The 27,324-nt window shown below is 32.2% G+C and overlaps 1 protein-coding gene across 3 annotated transcripts; it reads right to left on the minus strand.

The window, feature by feature from the left end:
* On the minus strand, window positions 1-26,807 carry hfw (leucine-rich repeat domain-containing protein hfw). 3 transcript variants are annotated; one of them, XM_072542517.1, is made up of 8 exons: window positions 26,584-26,807; window positions 8,835-9,072; window positions 7,810-8,121; window positions 7,426-7,589; window positions 6,924-7,094; window positions 5,848-6,003; window positions 5,567-5,674; window positions 1-5,415 (listed from the first exon to the last, which is right to left on the minus strand). In XM_072542517.1, the coding sequence occupies exons 1-8, from the start codon at window positions 26,584-26,586 to the stop codon at window positions 5,137-5,139; spliced, it is 1,431 nt and encodes a 476-aa protein (XP_072398618.1). In that variant the 5' UTR covers window positions 26,587-26,807; the 3' UTR covers window positions 1-5,136. The 3 variants fall into 3 exon arrangements, with proteins under 3 accessions (XP_072398618.1, XP_072398619.1, XP_072398620.1); XM_072542518.1 differs by lacking the exon at window positions 26,584-26,807 and adding an exon at window positions 26,091-26,290; XM_072542519.1 differs by lacking the exon at window positions 26,584-26,807 and adding an exon at window positions 25,559-25,814.
* Between the last annotated feature and the right edge of the window lie 517 nt (window positions 26,808-27,324).

The following is a 27,324-nucleotide window of genomic DNA, read 5'->3' on the forward strand; positions in this document are numbered from 1 at the left end:
TACAAAATAATGTTGTTTATTAACCCTGTATTCAATTGTACATGAACATAAAGATCAACATTGTATATCATATATCAGTGTCTAAGAAATGCTTGCTAAAGTCAATTAAATACAAAATCAAACAATTATAGTTCGGAAATTGCCTCTTCTGCACTGTTTATTGGAATTTATTGATGGATAAATATTAAAAAATATGATCTTAGTCACTGATAGTTTATTGATCCACAACCTGTAGTACTTATATAGGTACTGAGCAAATAAAAATTGGTTTTTGTTCGTTGTTGTAGCTATAAAACGCCCTAAAACAACCAATTTACTCTATAGCATTAATTTTGATTGCCAAAAAGACATTTATAACCAAAAAATAATGTTTTTATGAAATATCTTGATCTTAGTGTAAATTAAAAACGCTTTATCAGCCGATCTGAACAGCAAATCACCGCCGAATTGTTTCTACTTCCAAACATTTTGAGTGGCATTGATTTGGTTTCTTTCTATACCGGTAGAGCACAAACTGAGCATTAATTTCGTTGTCGGTATAGTTGACGCGACGTTGAAATGACGAAAAATACTACATTTATATTACGTCAATAAAAATAATAAAAATTGCACATTATAAACAACAAATATATTTAAACTGAATAATGCACATGTATTTTGTCGCAAAATAGAAAAAAAAACAAGTTATCTTCGTTGTTTTGAGCCAGTAATAAAGAAATAACAATAAAAAATAACATTATCAACGTCTATTTCCACATTGAAATCAATTAGGAACATTTTATTGGTGGAATTCAATAAAATTAAATTGTTTGCCACTGATTTCTATACCAAAATAGCAATTTTCGTCGTTGATATAACTAATAATAATAAAGAATACTAAATATACATTGCTTATTAAAAAAATAACTGAGCAACAATGAATGTACGATAAAAATGAAAAATAAACCTAAACAAAATATAGCGAACGTCAATTATGATGAGGTTTCTTCGCTGAAGTTTTACAAAAGGACACTTTGGCTTCGGTAAATCGTAGTAATGAAACAGTGGGTGGGCGCAAATTTCTCCGAATTTAAGATTGCAGACTGGAAAATCCATTTTATGTAAGTTTTTTGGTGGAAGTATTTAAGTAAATTAATTTTCCGTAAGTTTTCTGGGAGAATCTTTAGGGAAATCAATGTTCCAAAAGTTTTTGGTGGAATAATTAAATAATAAATGTATTTTTCCTCACCTCTTCATGTTATTTTGCTTAGGAAATCCATTTTACATAAGTTTTTTGGTGGGAGTAAATTAATTTTCCGTACGTTTTCTGGAAGAATATTGAGAAAAATCGATTTTTCAAAAATCCCTTGGTGAAATAATTAGGTAAATATATTTTTCCTCAATCTCTCGTGTTATTTTGCTTACAAAATCTGAATAGGAGGTTTATTAGTGCTGATAGAAAAGTGGTTGTAAGTTTTTTTGAGGAATATTTAGGAAAATCAACTTGACATAGGTTTTTTTTTGTGGTAATTATTTAGGTAAATCCATTTTCTTGGACTTTTTTGATGGAATATTTAGGGATATCCATTTGACGTAAGTTTTTTGGTGAAAGTATTTAAGTAAATTAATTTTCCGTACGTTTTCTGGAAAAATATTGAAAGAAATCAATTTTTCAAAAATCTTTTGGTGGAATAATTAAGTAAATAAATTTTTCCTCAATCTCTCGTGTTATTTTGCTTACAAAATCTAAATAGGAGCTTTATTAGTGATGATAGAAAAGTGGTTGTAAGTTTTTTGGAGGAATATTTAGGAAAATCAACTTGACATACGTTTTTTTGGTAATTATTTAGGTAAATCCATTTTCTCGGACTTTTTTGGTGGAATATTTAGGGATATCCATTTTACGTAAGATGTTTGGTGGAATTATTAAAGTAAATTAATTTTCTGTACGTTTACTAATCGAGTTTTTAAAAGTTTTTGGTGGCATAATTAGGGGAATCAATTTTTCCTCAATGATTAATGATATTTTTCCAACAAATTTATGTAGATAATTTATTAGTAAGTATATAACAGTAATTGTAAGTTTTCAGGAAAAATATTCAGGAGAATCAACTTGACATTAAGTTTTTTTGGTAATTACTGTAATTAGTTAGGCAAATCCATTTTACATAAGTTTTTTGGTGGGAGTATTTAAGTAAATTAATTTTCCGTGCGTTTTCTGGAAGAATATTGAGAGAAATCAATTTTTCGAAAATCCCTTGGTGGAATAATTAGGTAAATACATTTTTCCTCAATCTCTCGTGTTATTTTGCTTACAAAATCTTAATAGGAGCCTTATTAGTGCTGATAGAAAAGTGGTTGTAAGTTTTTTGGATGAATTATTTACGTTTACATACGTTTTTTTGGTAATTATTGAGGTAAATCGATTTTCTCGGACTTTTTTGGTGAAATATTTAGGAATATCCATTTTACGTAACATGTTTGGTGGAATTATTGAAGTAAATTAATTTTCTGTACGTTTTCTAATGGATTTTTCAAAAGTCTTTGGTGGCATAATTAGGGAAATCAATTTTTTTTTCAATGGTTAATGTTATTTTTCCAAAAAATATATGTAGATAATTTATTAGTAAGTATATAAAAGTAATGTTTTCAGAAAAAATATTCAGGAAAATCAACTTGACATTAAGTTTTTTGTTAATTGGTTAGGCAAATCCATTTTCTCTAAGTGTGTTTGTGAAATATTTAGGGAAATCCATTTTACATAAGTTTTTTGGTGGGAGTATTTAAGTAAATTAATTTTCCGTACGTTTTTTGAAATAATATTGAGAGAAATCGATTTTTCAAAAATCCCTTGGGGGAATAATTAGGTAAATACATTCTTCCTCAATCTCTCGTGTTATTTTGCTTACAAAATCTGAATAGGAGCTTTATTGGTGCTGATAGAAAACTGGTTGTAAGTTTTTTGGAAAAATATTTAGGAAAATCAACTTGACATACGTTTTTTGGGTAATTATTTAGGTAAATCCATTTTCTCGGAGTTTTTTGGTGGAATATTTAGGGATATCCATTTTACGTAACATTTTTTGTGGAGTTATTGAAGTAAATTAATTTTCTGTACGTTTTCTAATCGATTTTCCAAAAGTCTTTGGTGGGATAATTAGGAAAATCAATTTTTCTCAATGGTTATTAATATTTTTCCACAAAAATATATGTAGATGATTTATTAGTAAGTATATAAAAGTAATTATATGTTTTCTGGAAAAATATTTGGGAAAATTAACTTGGCATTAAGTTTTTTTGGTAATATTTAGGCAAATCCATTTTCTCGAAGTTTATGGGTGGAATATTCGGGAGAATCTTTTACGTAAGTTTTTTAGTTGAAGTATTTAGGTGGGCGGACGCAAATCTATCCAAATTGAAGATTACACAAATTAATACTTAGCAGATACGCCACTGGATGAATTTTGAACTTGCGGTCGCGGCTCATCACTATAATTGACATTCGCTACATCTATCGTGTTGCAAAATATAAGAACAAAATGGTTTTTCACATTGCACTACCACTGTTTAGTAGCTTCCTATAAACTACAATGAAATAATTGCTAAATTATTATCAATAATACTTCGATTTACTTAAATTTGCTTTTATTGAAGATATAACTCTAGATCTTCTGGTTTATTTAAACATTTTGGGTATATAGTAACACCCGAAACTTTTAAATAAACAAAATAAACATTTATAAGAGGATTCTTGTCTTATATGATGCAACATGCTCCCAAATCTTTAAACATCGCTCCACAATACCATCAATTAAAAACTATAATCGCTAATATAGCTATCAAAATCATTGCTTAATATAAAAAGTATATTAAAAGCTTTTGTTCTTTTCTCCTACAATTTCCGTTTAGCGTTCAGTTAGTTATGCAGCCATAATTGTCAAAATTAACTAGATTTCATTACTTTCCGACAAAAAGGCAACGCTGTACGACCGTAAAAATGACGTGCGACGAATATCGTAGGCTTATATATAGCAATAAACATATTTTATCACCGTTGTAATATTTAATATACTTATAGGCACACTTACAGCAATTAAACCTTACTGCCTGGCATATTTGTGTACATTTAGCCAGAACTGACAAATTATACATCTTGGCAACACTGTTGTGTTCTAAATTTTGTGTATAAGCAGGTAAAAAAGTACATACAGAAGTTATTGTGCCAATTTTTGTCCGTTGTAGCGTTTTCAGGTCCTTATATTCTAATATTTTTCGACTATAAGGCGTTGATACGTTCCTGTACAGTAATTCTTATATAAATTGATCATTGTTTTCATATGCAATGGACCTATAGGTACACTTGCAGCACTCACAACTTTCCCGTTTGACATATAGTGTACATTTACCGAAAGCCGATACATGATACAGCTTGGCAACACTGTCACACTGTAAATTGTGTGGGTAAGTACGTAAAAATATCCTAAAACAAGTTATTGTACTCATTTTTGCTTGTTGCATCATATAGATGTATAAATTTTCATTGTTTTTAAAATTCCTTATACTTCATTACTTTTCCGACGATAAGGCAACGCTGTACTGTCTTGAAAGTGACTTGGAACGAATAACGTAGAGAAATAAATATGTTTCAATAAATAATAAACTTATAGGCACTCTTATAGCGTATATTTTTATTGGCACTTATACATTATTTAACCTGGCAACGCTGTCGAATTGTAAATTTTGTATTAAATAGGTAAAAAACTGCTGAAATAAGTTGTTAGGCTGTTTTAATCCGTTGTGTTATATGTATATGTAGGTCTTAAAGTATATTTACGTATTTTAGAACCGCCGAAGGAATTTTTGGCTGTACAAGACAAGTACAGGTATCAAATATGTTTCAAAAAATAATACTAGGCGATATGTTTGGCAGTTTGGTAGGAAAAACGATTCCTACATCATATCATATACCAATATAATTATATACTAATGTCCAAAGTGCAATCATATTCCAACAAGAGCTTCAGTGTTGCCAGATATATCATTCCGGCATAATGACTATATATGCCAGGCAGAAAACCTACACCTTTGTACTTCTCTCACATCATCATATAAATATCACAACTCACAACCTTCAAAAATAGAGTCCGAAAAAGTTTTTTACTCGCACAGCCAGTCACAAGGCAACTTGGGCATTTTGCTCGCAGGCCAAGGCAGATAACCCGCGGTTTTGAACACCCAGTAATCGTAAGACACTTTGGTTATAAGGCTGATCAGTAAGAACACTTCTGCGGCTATTATCCAGTAGATATAGTCCGTCCAGTCCTCGTGGCTTCTACAATACTTGGACGGATCCATATTGATCACACTAATGTCGGTACCTTCGCATTTGATCTCACGATAGTCCTTGATGAAGTCCGACTTGGTCTGCAGCCACATCTAACGTAAAAGATAAATTTTGAGTACCACATATAGCAAAGTGTTAGCAAAAGTGTCCTAATTCTCTCAACTTCTATCAATAGATAATTAATTTGTCATTTTCGACCTGAGAATTTTTTATTTTACCCTAGTATACGTTCTAATACTTTACCTTGAAGTCCGTTATAGTAGTGCAATCACAAGTTAACTCATTCAATCCAAGATAAACTTTTCGCATACTTATAGACGATCTGTAGAACTCCAATAAGTAAGGATCGATCTGAAATACAAAAATATTTGTGTTATTACAATAATAATAATTATCCTAGACATACTGGCAGTGATCGTGTTAAAACGATTTAGAGCTAACTTCAGAGAAACTTCACATGTGACGTCACCACAACAGAATAATATCTGAATCTGTATTATTGGTTGCATAAATTCGGTACTTACGTTTTTTATTTTGTTATTTCGTAAACTGAGCACTTCGAAATTACTTTTGAACAGAGTACCTTCTAAAGGTTCTATCGAAGTGATTTCATTATTATCGGCCTTTAAAATTCGCAACTGTTGATAAGACGGATCGTTCAATTCTTTCAAGGATGATATCTACAAAATTTGAAACATTAAAATAATGTCAAGGATAAGCGAAAAAATAGAAAGTTTTGCATAGAAAATTTCGACACCTTCACCGAAAGACACTTCCATGTACAGATAACTTCTTTTTTGGGTTATTTCAACTTGCTCTTTGTTGGCTGCTTTTTTTTGCGTATAAATATTTTTTACAGAACCAACTTTATAACTATTGTTACGATAAATTCTGACCCAAAAACGGTAAATATGTTTATTACTAATATGCCTATTCATTCGAGTATTTTCTAGGTCATGTTTACCTGACACATGATGTTATAAAAACACCAGTTCGAAATTTCTGGAGGCCCGCCGATGTGAAAATACCTGTTTGCTACCACTCAGTCTAGTCGAGAAGGTTTTCGACTTTTCGAGATAACGGCAATTTATGTATATAAATAAAACATTTTTATATGGAGGCAGAGTTGATTGTGAAGACGCGCTCGCGATTTTAATTGTTACGTTCGGATATATAAATTATTGTAAGATAAATTAATATAAATAAAAAATAAATTAAATTCGTAAGTGTTATAAATATTGAACCTTTTAATAAATTCACAACACTATAAAAACCTTATTCGGTGTTTTAGGTTATGTTTCCGCGTGTAACACGGTGTTAGGTTTTGTTGAAGTAGTATGTATATGAATTTTTTATTAGCTTCTTTAGAAATTGTATAATAAAACAAGTTGGCAATATTAACAAGGTGATAATTCCTTTTTCTTTCTTCGAATTGCAATAGCTTCTGTCAATTTATCACAATTTTAATTTGTGTTGAGCTGAATATTTAATTGAAACTAACGAAATAGGTCTTCCAAAGTCTCAAGAAAGCAATCTTCTGTCCTCTTTCTCAAGAAAGCTCCTATATTTAGGTAGTATATATTAAAAATACTATACTTACACTATTATTAGAAACATCTAAGGCGACAGTATATGGTGGTAAAGGCTTCGGTAAGTAGTGCAAGTTACTGCTTGGGCACTCGACAGATACGGTATACACCCGGGGTTGCCCCATGCCAAGGGTTAAAGAGTGAGGCTTACATGTACAGTTTTTGATGCAATTGTTTTCCAGCTAAAATAAAAACTCGATTTAAGCTGTGTTCCAATTAGATTTGGATTTGTTTATTAATTATTTAGATTTAGGAAAAAATAATCTGTACAGATTAAGTTATATGAGATTGGGTTGAATTAAGTGAGGTTAGGATAGATTATGATAGATAAGATTAAAAGAGCACTGAAATCAATAAATAAATGAAAATAACTACTTGTTTCTAAAACTAATAAATACGAAGATCTTTGTAATATTTTCATTGTTAATTGTTAGAACATCGCGTAATTAAGAAATAACAGATATTTATGACGTGAAGAATAAAAAACGAAGGAAATGTGCGTAAATATCATACCTCGTGAGCTCTTCGCAGCTCCGATACGGCAACTTGATCTTTGGCATCGAACCATCCGAAGGTTTTCGTAGCAATTGAGCAATACGTTGAGTTTTCGTTTTTAAACGATATCTTTGATTTGTTAAAAGTCTCTCTTACGCTTGTGCATTGTATAGAAGGATTCCCTGAAATAAAAACATCTTTTTGAGAAGAAAGAACTTCTCTTATTACCCTCGTATAACATCATCTACGAATACGAGGGTGATATGAAAAGTTCTTATATCAATTTTATCTTTTTTCGCGACAAGCGTTTTCTAATTAGATGTTTGTTAATATTAGCAGGAAAAAGGAGCTAAATCTGGTAAACTAGAGGGATTTTTTATAATTATTTCATTTTTTTCTTACCCAAAATATCCAACGTCACTGCTCCGTCCATCTTAAAGTTGGGCACTTCCGTCAAGTTATTGTGAGACAAATCTAGAAAACTTAGACTGAAGAGGTTGAACAAGGACCTCTTCTGGAATTCCCGTATGCCATTTGAGGATAAATTTAGACAGGAGACCATCGTCATTTTAGGAAAGGCCTCGCTGACGTTTTTTATACGGCCATCGGTGATGGCCATGGACCTTAGGTTTTTCCATTCGGCCAAGTTGAGGTTCAGGACTTCTAGTGTGGCGTTTCGTATGTGCAGGGCTTCTATTTCGTTTTGAATCAAATCTGGAAGATGAAATAAAATTTTTGGTGCATTTCTGAGCGTTTTGAAGAATAAGAAAGTAAGTCTTTGATTACGAGGTACCTAGCAACAGAATCTACGTAATTAAAGTAAGAACTAGTCTAATATAGCAAAGCATCTGATGAAATACAAGGCACTAGGTTACTACAGAAGAAATACGAACATGCGAAGAACTTGGTCAGTCATGGGAAAGATATTAAGCAAAAGCAAAATCGATATACAGTGGTACCTCGATATACGAACGCCCTAAAATACGAGTGTTTTGAGATACGAGCCGCGGAGCGAGCGATATTGTGCTTTGAGATGATTTTGCAAGATTTGAGATACGAGGAATCGGTTTTTATTCAAATTCTTACCTCTTATTTACTTCTAATTTGCTTTGTACAAACCTCTTTGGACAGTTTTTTTAAACGATCTGCAGATGAAAATGAGCAAAGTATGACGAAAAAAGCGAAGATCACTGACGAAAATTAAGAGCTTACGTTTTCAATGGGGAAAATTGCTCTGACATATGAGCAATTTGACATACGAGCAAGATTATGGAACGAATTACACTCGTATGTCGAGAGGTATCACTGTATGTATTGAAAGAACCAATATTATGATTAATTAAGAAGTAAAAACTAATAATAAATTAACTGCAGAACGTGAACAGCTATCTTGTTGATAACAATAAATTATATAAAACTCAACTTACTTCCGCATCTCAGTTGATCTTTTAAACTTTGATCGTTAATATCACAACAAACTACAGCCTTCTTGCAATCACTCAACTGACGGCATCTGCAAGAATCGCTTGGACTCGGACACTCATTTTCGGATTTATGAAAGCACTGTTGGTAACACTTGCTGTCATCTTCTCGAAGCTCCTCGGGCAGACGGCTCCACGTTGGCAGAAAACAAAGAAAGATGGTTAGGAGAGTTCCAAGAATCATCTGGAACGAAGAATATACTCAATTTGTATGCTGTATCAAATATTTGTAACAAGCTTGTAATATAATCTAACCAGTTTCTGGTTCCCACAAATAACGGTGTTAAATGAGGTGATTCATTTTTATATCAAATTCAAATACCGGAGACGACACGAAATGAATTTTACGAATTACAAGAAACGGTTGAAAAAAATTATTTCCCAACATACCTCAAACGTCGGACGTGGTTATTGACGATGAGTCTTATCACAATGTTCAAAAAGATAAAGTACCGAATTCTAACAGCAGAAAACAAATTATGATAGAGTGGTTAGTATCTAAGAATATTTATTTTGATACGAATATGTTCAAACTTGATTTGTACATTATTAAACTCAATAAGCCCAAATTTAAAACGTTCGAAATAGATCAAGATTTAAATCCAATCACTGAAGCAAAACGTGAGACAAAGAAATTTGTCTTTTTATATTGGGAATGTTCAACAGTTATGCAAAACTTTTTTGACGATTTTTGTGCTTCAGATTGGAAAAAACGCTGTGATACGCAAAAAAGTTTGAAGAAAAATTCGTGGAAGCAGAACCTTTCATTGACGAAGTAACCGAAAATCTTATTATCAATTTAGGTGAAGATTCTAGTTCCGAAACTGAAAAAGAAGACACTGATTTTGATTCTGACTAATTTCTTGGGTGGGTGTAGTTATAGTTATTTTGCGATATTCCATGAACTCTTTGTTTTTTCTTAGTACAAAGTTCTAAAATATAACTTTTAATTTTTGTTAAAAAATACTTCGGAATAAACTAGAATATTTTGTAAATTTAAATAGTGGTGGTTAGATTGACCATATGTCTGTTAGAGTGTACCGTTTTTGAGACGTCTGCAATGACAGGTTAAAGTGAGGGTTTTGGTAAATATATTTAACTTTTTATTTTCAAATGACAATACTTGCACTAAAAATAAAATAATTGTAGGAAACATTTTAATTTGTTTATGTACGGTTTCCAACCATTTCTAAACTTTTTATCAAACATAATTAAATTACACGGCATTCCTAATGATCATTAGACTAATGTCCTTAATGTGTTTAGTAACTGTAAGCAGTTATATTATATTTTAGCTCTCAAGCACAACAGTTAAAAAGTTTCTGTGATATTGATCTAAGCTCAGTATATTGTAATTCAAACGTGTAGTTTCAAGTGACCATCATTCCTAGACGTAAATTGGATATTGATGAATTAATTGCAAATGTGCATAAATACTTTACCATGGAAATAAACAATGGTGGACCTTTAAAGTCATTATCATGTATAAATCAACGCGTTTGTGACGCACTCGGGATAAGTGAAAGTAAGCTAAAAACTAATGAAGACTGTCAGAGATTCTCAAGAAGATCTTACTGTGACTTAGTATCTCGAAGACAAGAAAACGACTCGTAAACATTCTAGGAGCATTGACTTACCTGTTGGAGAAAAATTTGAAATTTACAATATTTTGTATCGAATGCGTGAAAAAAATCAGTTGAATCAGCGTGAAAACATGGCCAAAAAAAAAGAGAAAGACAAGTTTTTGAAATTAAGAGGACTGGCCTTTGGAAAGTGTTAAGAGATTTAAGATTTAAATTCAAAAAAGAAAATAATAGGTTACTTTTATACGAAAGTAGTGTGGTTCACAAAAGAATTAAATTTTTGAGAGAATATACTAGACTTAAATCTGAAAATGCAACATTCGTATACTTAGATGAGACATGGATATTTGCAAAGGGTGGAATTAAAAGAATTTGGAAAGCGACTGCAAAAAATCAATAAAACACATGATAGCGAAGGCAAAAGACACATCATTCTTCATGCAGGAGGGAAAGAAGAAGCAATTCTAGTAATTCTTGTACAGAATATGTTTAAAAACTTGATACATCCAGGGCCTTAATTAGTCTTTATTTGTTCTTCGGAGCGCGCAAACATATTCGAGTTACGATTATTTGTACCATCTTGGATGTACTGTTACTGTTTTGTTATTGTTATTATTTGTTGGTGGCTGTTGTTGGATATGATTGGTGGAGAATGGGTTAATAAAACAATTACATCTCATCGCGATGCTTTTGTTCGTGGTCTGACAACAGGATTAAAAGCTCCAACAGCTCGTGGTGCACGGTTCGTTTTATTGCACGCAGGATCTACCAGTGGATTTATTGATGGAGCAGAGCTCACGTTTTTGACAATAAAAATACTCAGAACTACCACGAAGAAATGGATGGACCGACCTTTGAAGATTGGTTCGAAAATAACTTAATGCTAAATTTGCCAGAACAAACTGTTGTGGTAATGGACAATGCCTCCTATCACAGCAGAAAGTCAGAACAAATTCCCAACAGTTCAACACTAAAAAAAGATATTCGATAATGGCTTCTGTCAAAGGACTTATTTTTTGAAGAAGACTACCTAAAATGCGAGTTACTTGATGTGGTCAAGGTCTTCGAAGCAAAATATGACGGGTACATAATAGACGATATTGCCAAAAAGCACAATGTGAAGATTCTGAATCTTCCACCCTATCAATGTGAACTCAATCCCACCGAAAAGTGAAACGGTATATATCCGGACGCAACGCTAGTTTTAAAGAAGCTGAAATGCAAAATTTAATTACAGCAGCGTACCAAGTCATTACGCCAGAGAAATGGAAAAACTACGTAAACCACGTAATAGCAACAGAAAAAAAATGTGGGAAATTGACAATTTGTTAGATGATATCGAACCAATTATTATAAATATAAATAACGGAGATAGTGATGACAGTGACGATAATAATGATGATGATGATAGTGAAGCAGAAACTAAATGTGACAGCGATTGACAGAAAAAGAAACTAAATATAACGGCGTACAATTACGATTATTTACACACTAAATTAAATATAATGACTTTTTTTATTTTCAACTTATTTATTAGTTTTATTTTCGGATATTTCTACGTTTTGTTACTGCCAACATATACAGTGCGGTTTTTAAAAGTGCTTCCCCCTTAACTTTTGAACAGAACAATACATAAATAAAATGTTTCTTTATATTTTAGTTTTATTTTATTCGATTTTATTTAAATCTATAAACAAATGGTTTGTATCGCTAGCACATACTGTAGAATTAAAAACAAACGGTTTGTGTTACATAAATAGAAGGCAATTCTTAATTTTTATTTTATTTTAATTTAACCCAAGTATGTTGTAGCAAATGAGAACCACTGACAGAAGAAAGCCAGACAGGGTCGTTAGTGGGCATTAGTACTTAAGCTACCTTAACACAAAAGATGGATTAGGCTAAGTAGTAAGAAGTGACGTTTATTTTAATACAAGTTTGCAAAGAGGTATGGCATCAATGTTGTGCATTTACCCTGTACAGACTAGTCACTTTGAGACAATATATATTAAAGTGTCATATTTTGACCATTTGTTGATATATTCACGATATTCGCTACTAAAACTCGTACCACGAGGTAAAATTGAAGAGTAGAGGAGACCTGGAAGAAAATAACACTCGCAGCTGAGCAATATCGTCAGAATACAATGTCAGAAATTTTGTCTCCAATGTACGAGAAGTATACTGATTATAAAAATTCAAATAAAATCAATACCAGAAGCATCTACAATTTCAGATACAATGTGAATATCAAACATGGAAAAATAATGACTCTAACGTATTGGTAATGTGACTAAAAGAATTTAAAAAATGGTGTTTTAAAGCAGTGCTTTATTTTTGATTATTTTTATGTTCAGCTAATTATTTACCAATATATAATGACAGATTATCACAGACGTTAATTATAATAGCTAACAAAACACAATAGATAAAATAATATTATCAACAGCACTATATTTACTGTTGATATTAATTATAGTCGTAAATAAAATATGCAGTTCGAGATAAGGAAACCAATTTATTTATACACATTATTAGCTTGTATACAAGTGAACGACATATGAATTTTATGTAGTGATAAAGTACTTGAAATCATTTCGCTATGTTTTTGTCGACTGTTTGAATAATTAGTAAACTATGTAAGAAATTATTCTATAGATATAAAAGTCCTAACACATAATCATTGATTGTGGTACACTGCAAACCAGCGTCATTTCTCTACGTACAACGCCCCACAGAGACAGCGCAAAGGCTACATGTTGTCGTTTTTTTTTTTGAGCAAACTTCAAAAGGACTCCTTGTGTACTATGACCAACGGTTCTCACAGTCGCCCTTTAAATAGGACATGTACCACTGTGTGAAAAAATGATAGTCTAACGCGATGAATGGTTGCACATGGTTCCAGGGGCGGATGGGCAAGTAAAATTCTACCGGGAGAATAAACGACGGCGGCCCAAAATTTAAATATATATATATATATATATATATATATATATATATATATATATATATATATATATATATATATATATATATAATATATACACATGGGAGTTTTTTTGATTTTTTTAAACTATAGAAACTTGAAACTTGGAATATAAAATACAAAGTTTGCTCTAGAAAATTCTATATTAAGATATTTAAGATATATAAATAACAAATTAATGTGTTATAAGCTATAGGTGAATGAAATATCGTTTTACATATATAGCTATCACTAAATGGTAACCTATTATTTATTATATTAATACATTAAAGCGTCCTTCATTAATTTGGTTGTTTGACCCAAACGATTAATAATTTCATCATTGTTGATATCGCTCAGTATATCATTTTCAATATTCATCAGCATGAACGACTCGAGTCTATTATCAGACAAGGAGTTTCTTAATCTATTTTTGATAAATTTTAAAGTTGAAAACGATCGTTCACATGCCACTTGCGAGATGGGCAATGAAAGTATATATTGATAAGCCAATACCAGCGTGGAATAAGCCCCCTTAAACAAATTATATTTTAAAATTGAACCGTAGCAACAAATGACACAGTTCTGACATTTGTTAGATTCGATGCACACCCTTGATTTTGTACTCTGTTTTGTTATACAGTCATCTTCGTCTACATCTGACTGTGCAGAAGAAGAGTCGTCTAACCCCACATCAAGTCTAGCATAATTTACTTCATATGAATCTTCAATTGTTAATTTAATATGTTTCCAGTTGCTTGCAAAGCTTGCTAACTCTTCTTTCAACTTTGCAGGAGTTGCAGAAGAATCAAACTGTATTAATTTTTCTGACAATATTTTTAGAGAATTCTCAGGTAGCTCACCTTTGGCGATTTCTTCAAAATTATTTGGATCTAAAATGCTCAGATCCCTACATAATTCAGCGTTGTTTGCAAATCTTCTACTGATTGATTCTACTGCAGTATCCGCAATAACGTTAAAAAAAACAATTCTAAAATTTTCTTTTGGGCTTACTGGGATTTCATCAGAAGTTTTCTCATCAAAGAATTTCTTTTTCTTTTTTGATCGAAACTCGGGCAATTGTTCTTCAATAAAAAATTCGAAGTCTCTCCTTTCAAAAGAGAGTTTAGCCCACCCTACAAATTTATCTGCAGATGCTTCAATGTCTGGAAAATTTCGTTGCATTTTTTTTAAACTCAGTATAGAATCATTAACCATAAAGTTACATTTTAATAAATCTAACCCTGTTGTCTGAATATATCTTGATAAAGGGCCTGTTATAGAGAACAGTTTTAAGAATATGTGCCCAATTAAAATATTTTCGTATTTCAGTAATTGTGCTTTGTAATTTGCAGCAGTCGCTCTTGCATCTGGCTTAATTTTTTGTGAATTTTCAATTGTATTAAGAATGTCAATTAAATCAACGTACAGTGCTTTATTAGGTTCATTAAAATTACCAAAAATTTTACTGAGCGCTGCTTCCTTTGACCACCAACGAGTTTCTCCTATCAACTGAAGTTTCTGTGATCTAGCATTGTTGCCAATGTCCAACCAGTAACCCATGCGTTGATGAGATTCTTTAAAAAATGCTGCTATACAATTCAGTAATGAAAAAAATGATGCGGCCTTAATGTGGGATTTAAAAATGTCTGTCAGAACAAGATTTAAAATATGCGCATAACACCAAACATGAACATGATTTGAATTTTCCTGGACCATGAAACTGGAGAATCCCGAATATCTCCCTTGCATATTAGCCGCCCCATCAGTAGAGTCAGCAATACAATTTTTTTCATCCAAACCATTTTTTACCAGTATGTCATGAATCATGGTATGGAATCCCTTCCCTGTTGAATTGTGACAAGGAACAACTGCAAGAAGGCGTTCGTGAATTGTTCCGTTGTAAACATACCTGAAATAAAATAAAATAAGCAAAGGTGAAGATTTTATTATACTTACAATTTAACATACCTTGTTACAACTGAACATTGGTCTGTTACTGAAATATCTTGAGTGCTGTCTATTTCTATAGAGAACATAGTGGCAGTCTGTATCTCTGAAGAAATCTTCTTTTGAATAATTTCTGTGATTATGACAATGATTGAATTTACAGTAGTTTTTGACAAAAATGTGTAGAAATTTCCAGCTCGACGTTTGATTTTTCTATTGTGATAACTTTTGCTTTTTTTAACAATGGCGTCCAAATGTTTCTTCAAAATAACATCAAATTTCGATAAAAGTAAGATTATTTCCAAAAAATTACCATGATCTAGGTTTTCATTTTCTAGATTGTATGCAGCTTCATTTGCTGTGCCCCGATAAGAAAGTCCTCGTTTGCCAATTAGTTTTATAACATCAATAATAACATCCAAAACGTGCCGATTGCTTGCAACTTTTTTATTTCTCATTTCAACAACGTTTCCAAAAAGTATTTTTTCAATTGTTTGATTTTTAATATACATGAAATATGTTTCGCAGTTTTTTCCATGACTGATTGAACTGTCATGCTCATTTATTCGCTGATATACATGTTTCCAATCAGACATACCCCTTGCAAAAGCAGAACTTTGATCTTTATTACTCTCAACTGAATAAGCAAGACAAATTGTGCAGAAAAGTGCCTTTCTTTCTTCACTATAGCTCAACCATTTCCTTTTTGTTTTATTATTACGTGTAAACGCTTTTTCCACATTGAAAGGTATATCTTTTTGGGCGACAGGTACCTTTGGATGGAATTCAAAAAATAGCTGTAATTTATTGGGATCCGGACGGTCGAAGAAATTGCCAGATTCTGTCTCTTCCGGCTGTCCCAGCTTTAGTAGCGCCTCTTCGTCTTTAAGTGCCTTTTTTACATTAGCTTCACTATCGCTTTCATCACTTGTCTCTATGTCGTCGTCCGAGTCCTCTGACAGCTTTAACTCAGTTTCAAATTTAGTTTCTGAAACCGGTAAATTTTCTTCGGATTTTTGCTCTTGCTCTTGTTTTTCCGTGTTAATATCACTTTCTACCCCTGAAGTTGAAGGAACAGAATAACTGTTGAGCAAATTATCCAAAGAGTGACATTTTTTTGCTATTTCACATCTTTTTTTCTTCTCCCTTTCTAGTTTTTTTTCTTGTCCTCCTTTTCGTTTTGGTGGCATTGGTATTTGATTTTTTATTCACTTAGTATATTGGTTCTGACGGCTATCATACAAGCAGTTTTCGTCCTAACGTAACAAATTTCATAATTATTGAACAGCTAGAATAGGCGCTTTTTGAGCATGTTTATACAGAGTATTTCATAACTATACCTACAAACCTTTAAACGTGGTAGGAGACATCACAACCAACATTCTTGCTTTATAAACAAACGCCCAAAAACGATTTGTTTGCGAATTAGACGTAAAAAAACACTTGAAAGCAATAGATTTTTACAAAATTTTATAGTTTTTTACAGAACTTAACAATACTACAAAACACTAAAAGTAAGTAAATTTTTTGTTTGGGAAAGAAGATGAAACAGGATGTACGAGAATTTATTTTAATCGAATGATTTAAACAGAAAGCTTGCACCTGCCTAATTTATTAATGTGTTTATTTAAAAAAAATACGAACTTTTAGTACAGAATAACACCTTGTACTGTTTATCCGCGACTTTCTGGACACGGTGTATAGTGTTGAAACACCCTGTATAGTAAAAATTATTTTAAATAATTATTTCCTACCTTAAACTTCCACTCTAATAAATCGGCTTAAGTAATATATAACGTTATTGGTTAATTTAGAAGTAGGTAAATGTTTATTATTATCCTTCTACGCCACTATTCAACTAATCCCGAAGTAAAAGCGCACGTCACATAATAATTCGTGTCTTTTGGAACCGGAATAACTTCAGTGAAACAGTCAGAATTCGTGGCAAACAGTTGGTCAGTGAGAGAACAATAATACAGTCATCAGTATTATCCTCTTTACTCGTGCTGATCGACTTTCGCTGAGAGTTTCTGACGGTTCGTTGGCTGGAACAAACCCTATAATAAATACCACCTACATACTTTGTGATTTAAACCATTGGCGTACCAGAAAAATAAAATAAAAAGTTTTTCTACAGACAAAAATTGAAATAAACGATTAATTTATAAAAATATGTTATGTACATAATAATGAAGAAAATAAAATAAAGAATAATGGTTTATTGGCCTTTACTAATGCTAATAATTCGGCTCTAACCATATCTTCTGTAAAGACTATGCCAGAATTCATGCAGTTGAAAAATTAAGGGTTTAGGTCCGCGCGTGGCAGCCCACAAACGACGGCCCACCGGGAAAATTCCCGGTATCCCGGTGGGCCCATCCGCCCCTGCATGGTTCATTGTGTACTTGATCTTAAGCATTTCAGGCCTTGGTTCTTTTCTATTACTTTTTCTACCTTGTTTTCATTGTAGATCCTTAAATCTTCCATTACTCCCTTCTTTATTTGTTTATTCAATTCTTTAAAACCACCGGTGTTTCGCTTAGAAATATGCGTCTCTTTTCCATCAACCGTTTTGTTCCATCACTTATTCTGTCTTCTTTATTTTTCGTTTTCTTTGCAACAGTCAGTCCTGCTTTCAAGACCTTTCGTTGCATTTCTTTATTAATCGTGTTCATGTCGGAATATTCTTGTTGATAATGTTCTACAAATTCTTTTCTTAAAACTTCTCTGTACTTATCTCCCTTCTGTCGCATTTTAGTTTGATCTATCTGATTACAATAATTATGTGGCCTGTCTCTACTGGTTTTCGTCTGTTTAACAAGAATCCTTGCTCTTAAAAGGCGATGATCGCTGCCATTTGTGAATCGATTGAGAGCAGTTATATCTTCAAAAATGTCTTTGTTCCCACACAAGAAGTAATCTATCTCGTTTTTCGTCTTTTTATCGGGAGATATCCACGTCCATTTTCGGTTTGCTGGTTTCTTGGAGTGTGTGTTCATGACATATAAATTTTGTTGTTCTAAGAAGTTATACGGCAAAATATATACAAAATCAAAAATACAGAAGATCGATACGAGAAGATTAAGCAGTAAAAAGAAGAAACCGGAGGATATTAAAAAAAACTTAAAGATCCTACAGAAAATATTCAAGATCTCAATCAAACTGCCACAAAGCTAGCAACGCTATGGGGAGAACTATTAAAAAGATAGCACAGTATGATAAAAGCCGAAATACAATATTCTGAAATAGAACAGAATGGATAGAAAAGATAAGAGCAATGTTCAAGAAAGCATAACATAAATCACATGAATGCAGATAGGTAGATAAAACATTAAGATCGCTGATAAGAAATTACCTACAGTAAAAGAAAGAACACGGAAATGTTTTAAAACATTTTAAAACGAAAATCAGAAGTTTCAGCCAATTTTATCATACAGACCAGGTGTAACATACATTTTTGGGTAAATTTATAATATATTTGAAAAACAAAATACTGTAATAAAAGTGCTGCTATCAATTTTTTAAACAATACATGATAAAACATGTTATTAAGATGGTAATTATTTGAATATTGCACAAAAAGCTATTTTCATGACCAGTGAGGTTTAAGAAATACCATAAAAGTAAATCATTTATAGCTTTTATTGATAATAAAAGTTTTTATAGATCATAACATTCAATATTTAATGCATGCGACTTTTGTGTTTATACATTTACCTAGTGACATTAATTTTATGGAATATTATATTTTATTTGAAAAAAAAAAAGAATTCGATGATCAGGTCAAATTCAAAAATATTTTTTTGGCGATAAGTGATTGTTGATGAAACATAGACTCATTTATAGATGCTAAGATGAAGAAATGGTCAAAACAGTTGGGAAAAGGCAGCTAAGAAACCAAAATCTCCTGCTCAACTTCAAAGATGATAACCACCGTTTTTGTTGATACTGTGAATAAACTAGTCACATTTTTTACTTGAAAAAGTGCATAGAAATAACTGGTGTTTACTACGTAACTCTGTGATACCGTTTCTACACTGATTTGAGAAAAAAATTCACTTTTTCCTGATTACAAACAAAATTACATCAATTACTATATGAATTAATCGACCAATCACCAGTTTCACCAGATTTAGTTCTGTGTAACTGTTATATCTATGATAAATACGGCCATAGACAAAACTGAATATTATAATGAAGATAAGAAGATATCCTAACGCAAATTAAGCTTCATACTCTGGAAAATTTCAGGATAATGCCAGATGCAATACTTCTTTTTAAGCTGTTACCTGGCTACATTTGCTGCCCTGTCCTGTTTCGAGTTGTTCTATAAAATACCTAATAGGGCTACCAGAAATCCTTGCTTGGTTGTTGTCCCATATAACAGCATTAACTATGATTTTTATAGTCCAGTGGCACATCTTTCCCGACTTACCAATGAATTCAGTGATGAGGCTCTAGGTTTTACTGGAATATCTTTGCCCGTTTTTAAGAATAGCATTCAACTAGCTTTAAATGATTTGTAGATTCCATATTTTTGTTTCCAATGTATTCATTTTTATGATATAGTTATTTATATGATGTTGCTACATAGTTCTACATAGCTAGTTTAGGTTTATTTATGCAGTAGACTCCCTCTTAACCGGTCCCGCATTAACCGGCCGTCGTATTAACCGATCACTCCCCCTTCCTATTGTTTTGCGTACGAGACGATCATCAAGCGCCGCTTGATGATCGTCTCTCGCCCCCGGTTCCGGTTGTCAGTTGTTTGATTTCGAGGAGGATTGAATTCGTCTTGTGCGAAAATGAGTGAGAAGCGTAAACGTGTGGTTGTGACGATGGAAAAACGTCTAAGTGTGCTTAAACGGATCGACAAAGGTGAATCGGTAAAGAAAATTTGTTCACAGTTGAATGTGGGGAAAAGTATAGTGAATGACTGGCGAAGGGATCGGCATTCAATCGAGGATTTCTGCGCCCAAATGGAATTAGATAAAATAGTGGCGCACCCAGGGGACCCATTTGGGGGTTAAACCCCCCCCCCCCAGGGCACTATTCCGACACTGTTACTGACAAAGTTTAAGGACTCAAAATAATGGAGGTAGCATAAAAAAATTTCAGTGCCCTACCAAAACCCCCCCAGAGAAAATTATAGGTACCCTAATGGAAAATATAAAAACTAGATGCACTAAAAAAACGAAATTCGAGATAGTAGATGAAGCTCTTTGGTTGTGGTTCCTTCAATAACGGCCGGCGAAGGAGCACACCTATTAGCGGCCCGATTCTAAGGGAAAAGGCTTTATGTATACACAGCAAAATTATAGACGGAGGCGAATTTATTACAAGTGAAGGTTGGCTGACTCGATGGAAGGCACGTCACGGAGTTAATTATGAAAAAAATTAGTAGAGAAAACCTAGGCTCACAAATTAATCAGAATAATGCAGTAAGTGCAGAAATTAACAGACGGATATATCTGGCAAATAGAGCCTATTAGGGATTAAAAAAATTTTTAACAACAAGCCTAGTTACAAAAAGAACGAAACTAGTGATATACAGAACTCTTATCAAGCCCATCCTCACCTACGCGTCGGAAACATGGACGATGACAAAGAGCGATGAAGAACGTTTAGGATGCTTTGAACGTAAAATCCTCCGGCATATCTATGGAGGAGTACAGGAGGGCGGATTATTACGTAGACGCTATAATTTCGAACTCTACCGCCTGTATACCTGATATTATTAGATCCATCAAAATAAACCGGCTACGGTGGTTATGTCACATAGAGAGAATGAATGAGATGGTGCCGCCAAACATATTTATATCTAACCAAAGAATAGATGGAGTGAAAAGAAGAGGCAGACGCAGAGCACGATTTAAGGATCAGGTGGAGGAATATTTGAGAATGTTGGGAGTACGAAACTGGAAAGCCAAGGCGAAGAATAGGAGAAAATGGAGACTTATCCTTGACCAGGCCAAGACCCACCATGGGTTGTGGAACCAATGGTAATGAAGTGGGGAAAAAATATCCGCGGACGCTTCAGGTGCAACTGATTTTACCTCAAAGTTTGTAGAAATTATAAAAATGGAAAAATTAAAACCCGGACAAGTATATAACATGGATGAGATGAGTCTCAATTTTAAAATGCTTCCAGAAAAAACATTTTTGGCAAGTCATGAAAAATCGGCTGGATTTAAAAAGAATAAAGAGCGCATTACAGTTGCTGTTTGTTCAAATGCAGCGGGAACACACAAAATTCCTCTTTTCATTGTTGGTAAGTCCGCTAAATCCATCGTCCCTCCCCGTATTCTACAGATCACAAAAATCAGCATGGATGAGCGCAAAGAATGGTTTGAGCGTGAATTTGTTCCGAGAGTAACGCGCCATCTTAAGAGCGTAAATCTCCCACTAAAGCAGTCCTACTTCTCGATAATGCTCCAACTCATCCTCGAAACCTAACATGTGAGACAGATTACTGTCCGAAATTTTACAACGTCCAGAAAGTGAAGATCTCAATGTTATTGATATCGTCAAAAAAATTAACTTAACGGACGTATTTTACTTGTTAGCTTCCGCCTTCCAAGAAATTTCTGCTTCTACTTTCTTTAAGTCTTGGCGAAAACTTTGGGCCAACATTGAGGAACTTGTTGAGTGTCAACAATCATATGAAGAAGATAATTCTACCACCATTCTTCAAGATCTCCAAACTTTATCCGAAAATGTCCAAATGCAGGCCAAAATATTGAAGAATGGATTAACTGTGAAGGAACTTTTTTGACAGACGACGAAATAATTACACTAGCAACACATGAAGAGCCCTATGAAAATGACGAGACTGATGATGATGTTGACCATGTGAGACCTACAATGGAGGTGGCATTGAAGTATATTGAACAACAACCTGGGTCATCTTCAATAGATGTCTTGGTTTTTAAAAAATGGAGAGATATAGTTTTTAAAAATTCACTTAATGTCAAGAAACAGAAGAAAGTTACTGATTTTTTTAAAACAAGTTTGTAAAATATTTAAATATGTATATAGAACATGTACATAGAAATAAATAGTATTTTTCAACTGTATACTCCGTGATCTTTATTATAGTGTATTTTTATGTATGAGAGAGTAATAAAACAATAAATTATGTATGCAAATCCCTAAACTGTTGATACGGGTGACTTAATGAAAAACAGATATTTGTCAACAAGTTTACAGAAGTATATAGGAAAACAATTTTAAATTGAGTATGACCACCAGGTATAAAGGTTGGAGCAGAATAGAATACAATAGTTGTGAGGTTTACTAATCCCTAAATAAGGTTGCCAGTGTCGGAGTGATGGAGGTTAACAGGTACTAATGAATTTGCAAAAAATGTAAGATGTTTATTTTATTGGTTATATATAACCAATAAAAGTTTAATAAGTACCTACCTATTTGCAAAATAAAGTTTAATTCTTTAGATAAAATAAAACGTTTTATTTTATCTATTTGCAAAATAAAGTTTAATTCTTTGCCTATTTGCAAAATAAAGTTTAATTCTTTAGATAAAATAAAACGTTTTATTTTATCTGAAATGAGTGCATTCCACGAAGTAAGGGTTTCAACAATCAAACATTTAATTCTTTAATTCCAGGAATTTACGACAGTAATTGACTAGATAATTACCTTCTAAACTTATTCCACAGAAAATGTGATAGTGGGTTTTTCCATTTTATATATAGGAAGGTCCAAGTGGCGTATTCAAAATTCTTAACAGTTCACTAAAAGTAGGTACTTCAGTTGCAAGGTGCAGTTTATTGTGTATACTAGTGTTATGGACAATTTGGAAGTGCCGTGTAAACGCCGAAAAATTGGTCCTCTAACAGTTAATGAAAAAACATTAATATTTAATTGTTTTAAATCATTTACAGACAAACGTTTATGTGAAAGTGTTGATGAGACCGTTGAGTTAGTTAGCAGTACACTTGGTGTTGGGAAATCTACGATTTACAGAGTTATTAAAGAAGAGAAATGTGGTAGTTTTCAAATGCCACGTAATGCTCCAGGGAAACCAAAATTTCAAATAGAATATCATTTTAAAGAAGGACTTCGACGGAAAGTGCATGAATTCTTCTTTAGACAAGAATTTCCAACATTGGATAAAGTTCTTGTCTCAGTTCGAGATGATAAGGATTACCCAGAAATGAGTCGAAGTACGTTATGGAAACTTTTAAAAGAAATAGGCTTCCGCTGGAAAAAGAATCCCAGAAAGTCTATTTTATTAGAAAGAAGCGATATTGTCATATGGAGAAGACATTTTCTAAGAACCATAAAGGAAATGAGAAACCAAAAAAGAAAAATATTTTATCTTGATGAAACATGGATCAACGAGGGTCATACACCAAATAAATTTTGGCAGGATGAAACTGTTACAAGTCAAAGGCACGCTTTTGTAAATAACTTATCTACTGGTTTAAACCCACCATCAGGAAAGGGACGCAGGCTGATAATAGTACACATTGGCAGTTCAGACGGTTTTGTTGAAGGTGGTTTATTAACTTTGGCCAAAAAATTGCCAAAAATCGTGGAATGACAGTACTTAGATCCCCACCATATCATTGTGAATTAAACCCGATTGAACTGGTATGGGCACAGATAAAGAGTGAAGTTTCAAGAAAAAATACCACTTTTAAAATTCATGATGTTAAACAGTTGTTTTTGGAGGCCGTAAATAATGTAAAACCTGAAAACTGGGAAAAGGCAGTAAATCACACTATTAAAGAAGAGGAAAAAATGTGGAAGCTGGACAATATTACTGATAAAATGATCGAGCCAGTTATCATAAATCTTGGTTCTGAAAGTTCATCTTCTGAATCTGATTTGGATTTGTAACAAGTAGCTGTAAGTTTTATATTAATATTTTTATTCATCTATTTAACATACCTTAGACGGTTTTAAAAACTCTTTTTCTCTTTTGTAATTTTTAAAAATTAAAAAAAATGTGAATTTTTTAAAACCCTTTTTAATGTAGGCCAGTCAGTTCTAATATAGTGTGTGATAAAAGAGGTCACTTTTGTTTACATACACATAACACTTTATAACACTGAAATAATTCATTTATTTTGTACAATTATTCAAAGTAATTTTTCAATTAATCTTGAGCACGCCCATGGAGTGGTCGGAGCTACCAGTTAAAATTATGCTAATTACTCTATCGTTCATAAAAATAAACTATAATATACAACTTCCTGTACATGTGTTTGATATATGTATGTACTTGATTTTTCTCATGAAAATGCCTGCACATCAGATTAACCGACCATTTGGTCAACCAGCCAGGCTCTGGTCCCGAGATGGCCGGTTAAGAGTGAGTCTACTGTATTTATGTATTATAGATTTAATTGTAAAAAGTGGTTTTCCCATTAATAAATAAATTTTGTGATGAGCTCCAGCAAAATTACTTTTCAGAAAGGATAGAAAAGTGGGAAAAACTTATTATGACATATATTCAGCGAAAAGGAAACTATGTTAAAAAATAAATGAGAAAATTAAATAATTCTTAAGATTCTTCATAAAATTTGCCTTTCATAACAGTTTTGCAAACTGGCAAGTTGACTGGTTTTAGTTTTGGTACAAATTATTTTAAAAATGCTTCCAATATGAAGTGAGAAACAAACCGACCTTGTTTCAAAGATAAATCACTTTAAAAAATCCCAGTTTGTGACTGTTGTAAGTGTCCACAACAGAAATCTGCCACAAAGTTGTTCTTTAGTCACAATTTCCAAACTATTCACACACATCTACACTACATATAACAATTCTTATGTTTTCCTGTACATATATATCCAATTTTAGACACTAAAAAGTATATTTCTAGTGGACCAAAGATTAGCTTTACTTTTCTTACTTTTATACCCTTTCAGATCTAAATGAAATTTAAATATGACCAATTGATTAATGTCTGAATTGTACTGCTCAAATTTCAGGTACATTTTATGTACATGAAACATTACAAACATAGCCAAAAAGATTTGTAAACAAAACTATAAATAAACCTATTGAGCACTGTTAAAATCCACTTTTACTACCTCAAATAACAAAGTAATTAAAATTAATGACCCCAGTTCAAAACATACATAAATTCCTGGTACCTTTCACTTAAAACAATGTTGTAAAACAATAAGGAAGTATGTACATACCTATTAAAAAATTGCTCTACAAATTCTTGATCCAAAAATAGGTTGACTATTTAGCTAGTATTTTAAGTACACTGAATATTGAATACACAGTCCAAAGGATGTAAATAAACTCTGGTTTAACATTCACCAACATTAGCATCTTTATCATAAACACAATAATAAAACTGCTTTTTTATTCAGCAATAAAAGGATTGTTTCTGTGGTTCATATGCATTTAATACACCTACACCCACCTAATAACGTTGATTCGTTGAATGATCCTTCTATACAATGTATAAACACTGTTATAAAAATAGAACTTGATTAAAATGTTCTGTGCCATGTACATACCAATGAGTAGATAACAAACCTGTCTGGAAAAATTATATATTCATTTTTTTTATTTCTTGGTCCTTTGTCCTTGATTTAACATGCAATTTATAATACTAAAGAGCCTATATATATTTTGGTTTATTTACTGCAACATATTACAGAGTAAACGATTATTTATCAATATTAGATTGTTACTAAAATAGTAAATATTTATGCTTACCTTATAACGTCATGTTTATCATTAATTTCCGATGTCGATAGCAATTACATCGCTAACACTTTTTGTTTTTGATTATTAATTAGTATAGTACTTTTAACACTTCGCAATGTTAATAAATTATTAAATATTTAGTCAGCACATCTATTATTTACACCATTTACACTACTCAAAACAAAATATTGAAAATATATTATATTTTTTGACATGTGTCATCAACATTAAATTTTAAATATCGGCAACCAGCATGACAATTTATTATATTTATATAATATATATAGGGTGTTTCAGAAATACATGTTAATAATTTAACTGGAGAATCTTGAGTTAAAAATAAAACATCTTAGAATGCAACATATATATTTCTACTTCTAACTGATGCCTGTGTAGTTGGGAGACTTTTATTACTAATTAATATGTCCTTAGGTACATAATTAATCGCCAAATAGTATTCTCTAATAAAAATTATTAACTTAAATAAAGAAAATCTACCTACCATGTTGTTCTTGAAAGATCTTCCACACTACTACCTATTCGACGTAGAATCCAGCGGCCAGGGTCAGTAACAAAATTCACGGACAATCGGAAAATAGAAAATTATGTGATTTGACCTGTCTCGATTGCCTCATAAATTTTCTATATTTGTTTACCCTTGACAAACACATCCGCAAGCGTTTTGTGTACACATTTACAAAGAGTAAGTTCAAGAAAATACGAAATCCATGTGAATTAGATAAGTCTGTAGTAGTAACGATCATAAATACATATTACGTTGAAGTATAGTGAGGATTTTTAATGGAATTTGTTGGCTGACGAGCGCCTACTAGTCTAATAACTTATAACATATAATTTGCTCTTAATTAATATTAAGTCTTAGTCTTAGAGTCTTAGAGTCAAATAAAATGGGAATCTATTTCCGTGTCGCTTTGTATACAATTTTTGTCGTCATTTTATTTTTCTTGAACTTGTTTGCCTATCACCTTATATACTTAGCTCAAATTTATTTGCTGAAAGTTTTCTAAGAGTTTTAATTGCAGTATATCTAGTAATACTATCTCTGATTTTATAAATTATACTAAAATGGTCTTTCATACTCCTACTCATTATATTTTTGTTCCAAACGCACATATTTCTCATCATGTAACATCCACCGATTGATTTTTTGACTCTTCGGTATCTTAGTTTCGTTTAGGACTACTTAAATGTCGAACACCAACAGCTTATTGATTTTAGATTA

This window comes from Diabrotica undecimpunctata, chromosome 9 (assembly GCF_040954645.1).
Source record: "Diabrotica undecimpunctata isolate CICGRU chromosome 9, icDiaUnde3, whole genome shotgun sequence".
Taxonomy (NCBI): Eukaryota; Metazoa; Arthropoda; class Insecta; order Coleoptera; family Chrysomelidae; genus Diabrotica; species Diabrotica undecimpunctata.

Coding starts and splice junctions, on each gene's coding strand:
- hfw (XM_072542517.1), bottom strand. Junction 7,095..7,425: donor AGCTGCGAAGAGCTCACGAG/GTATGATATTTA, acceptor TTTTTATTTTAG/CTGGAAAACAATTGCATCAA. Junction 6,004..6,923: donor TAGATGTTTCTAATAATAGT/GTAAGTATAGTA, acceptor CAAATTTTGTAG/ATATCATCCTTGAAAGAATT.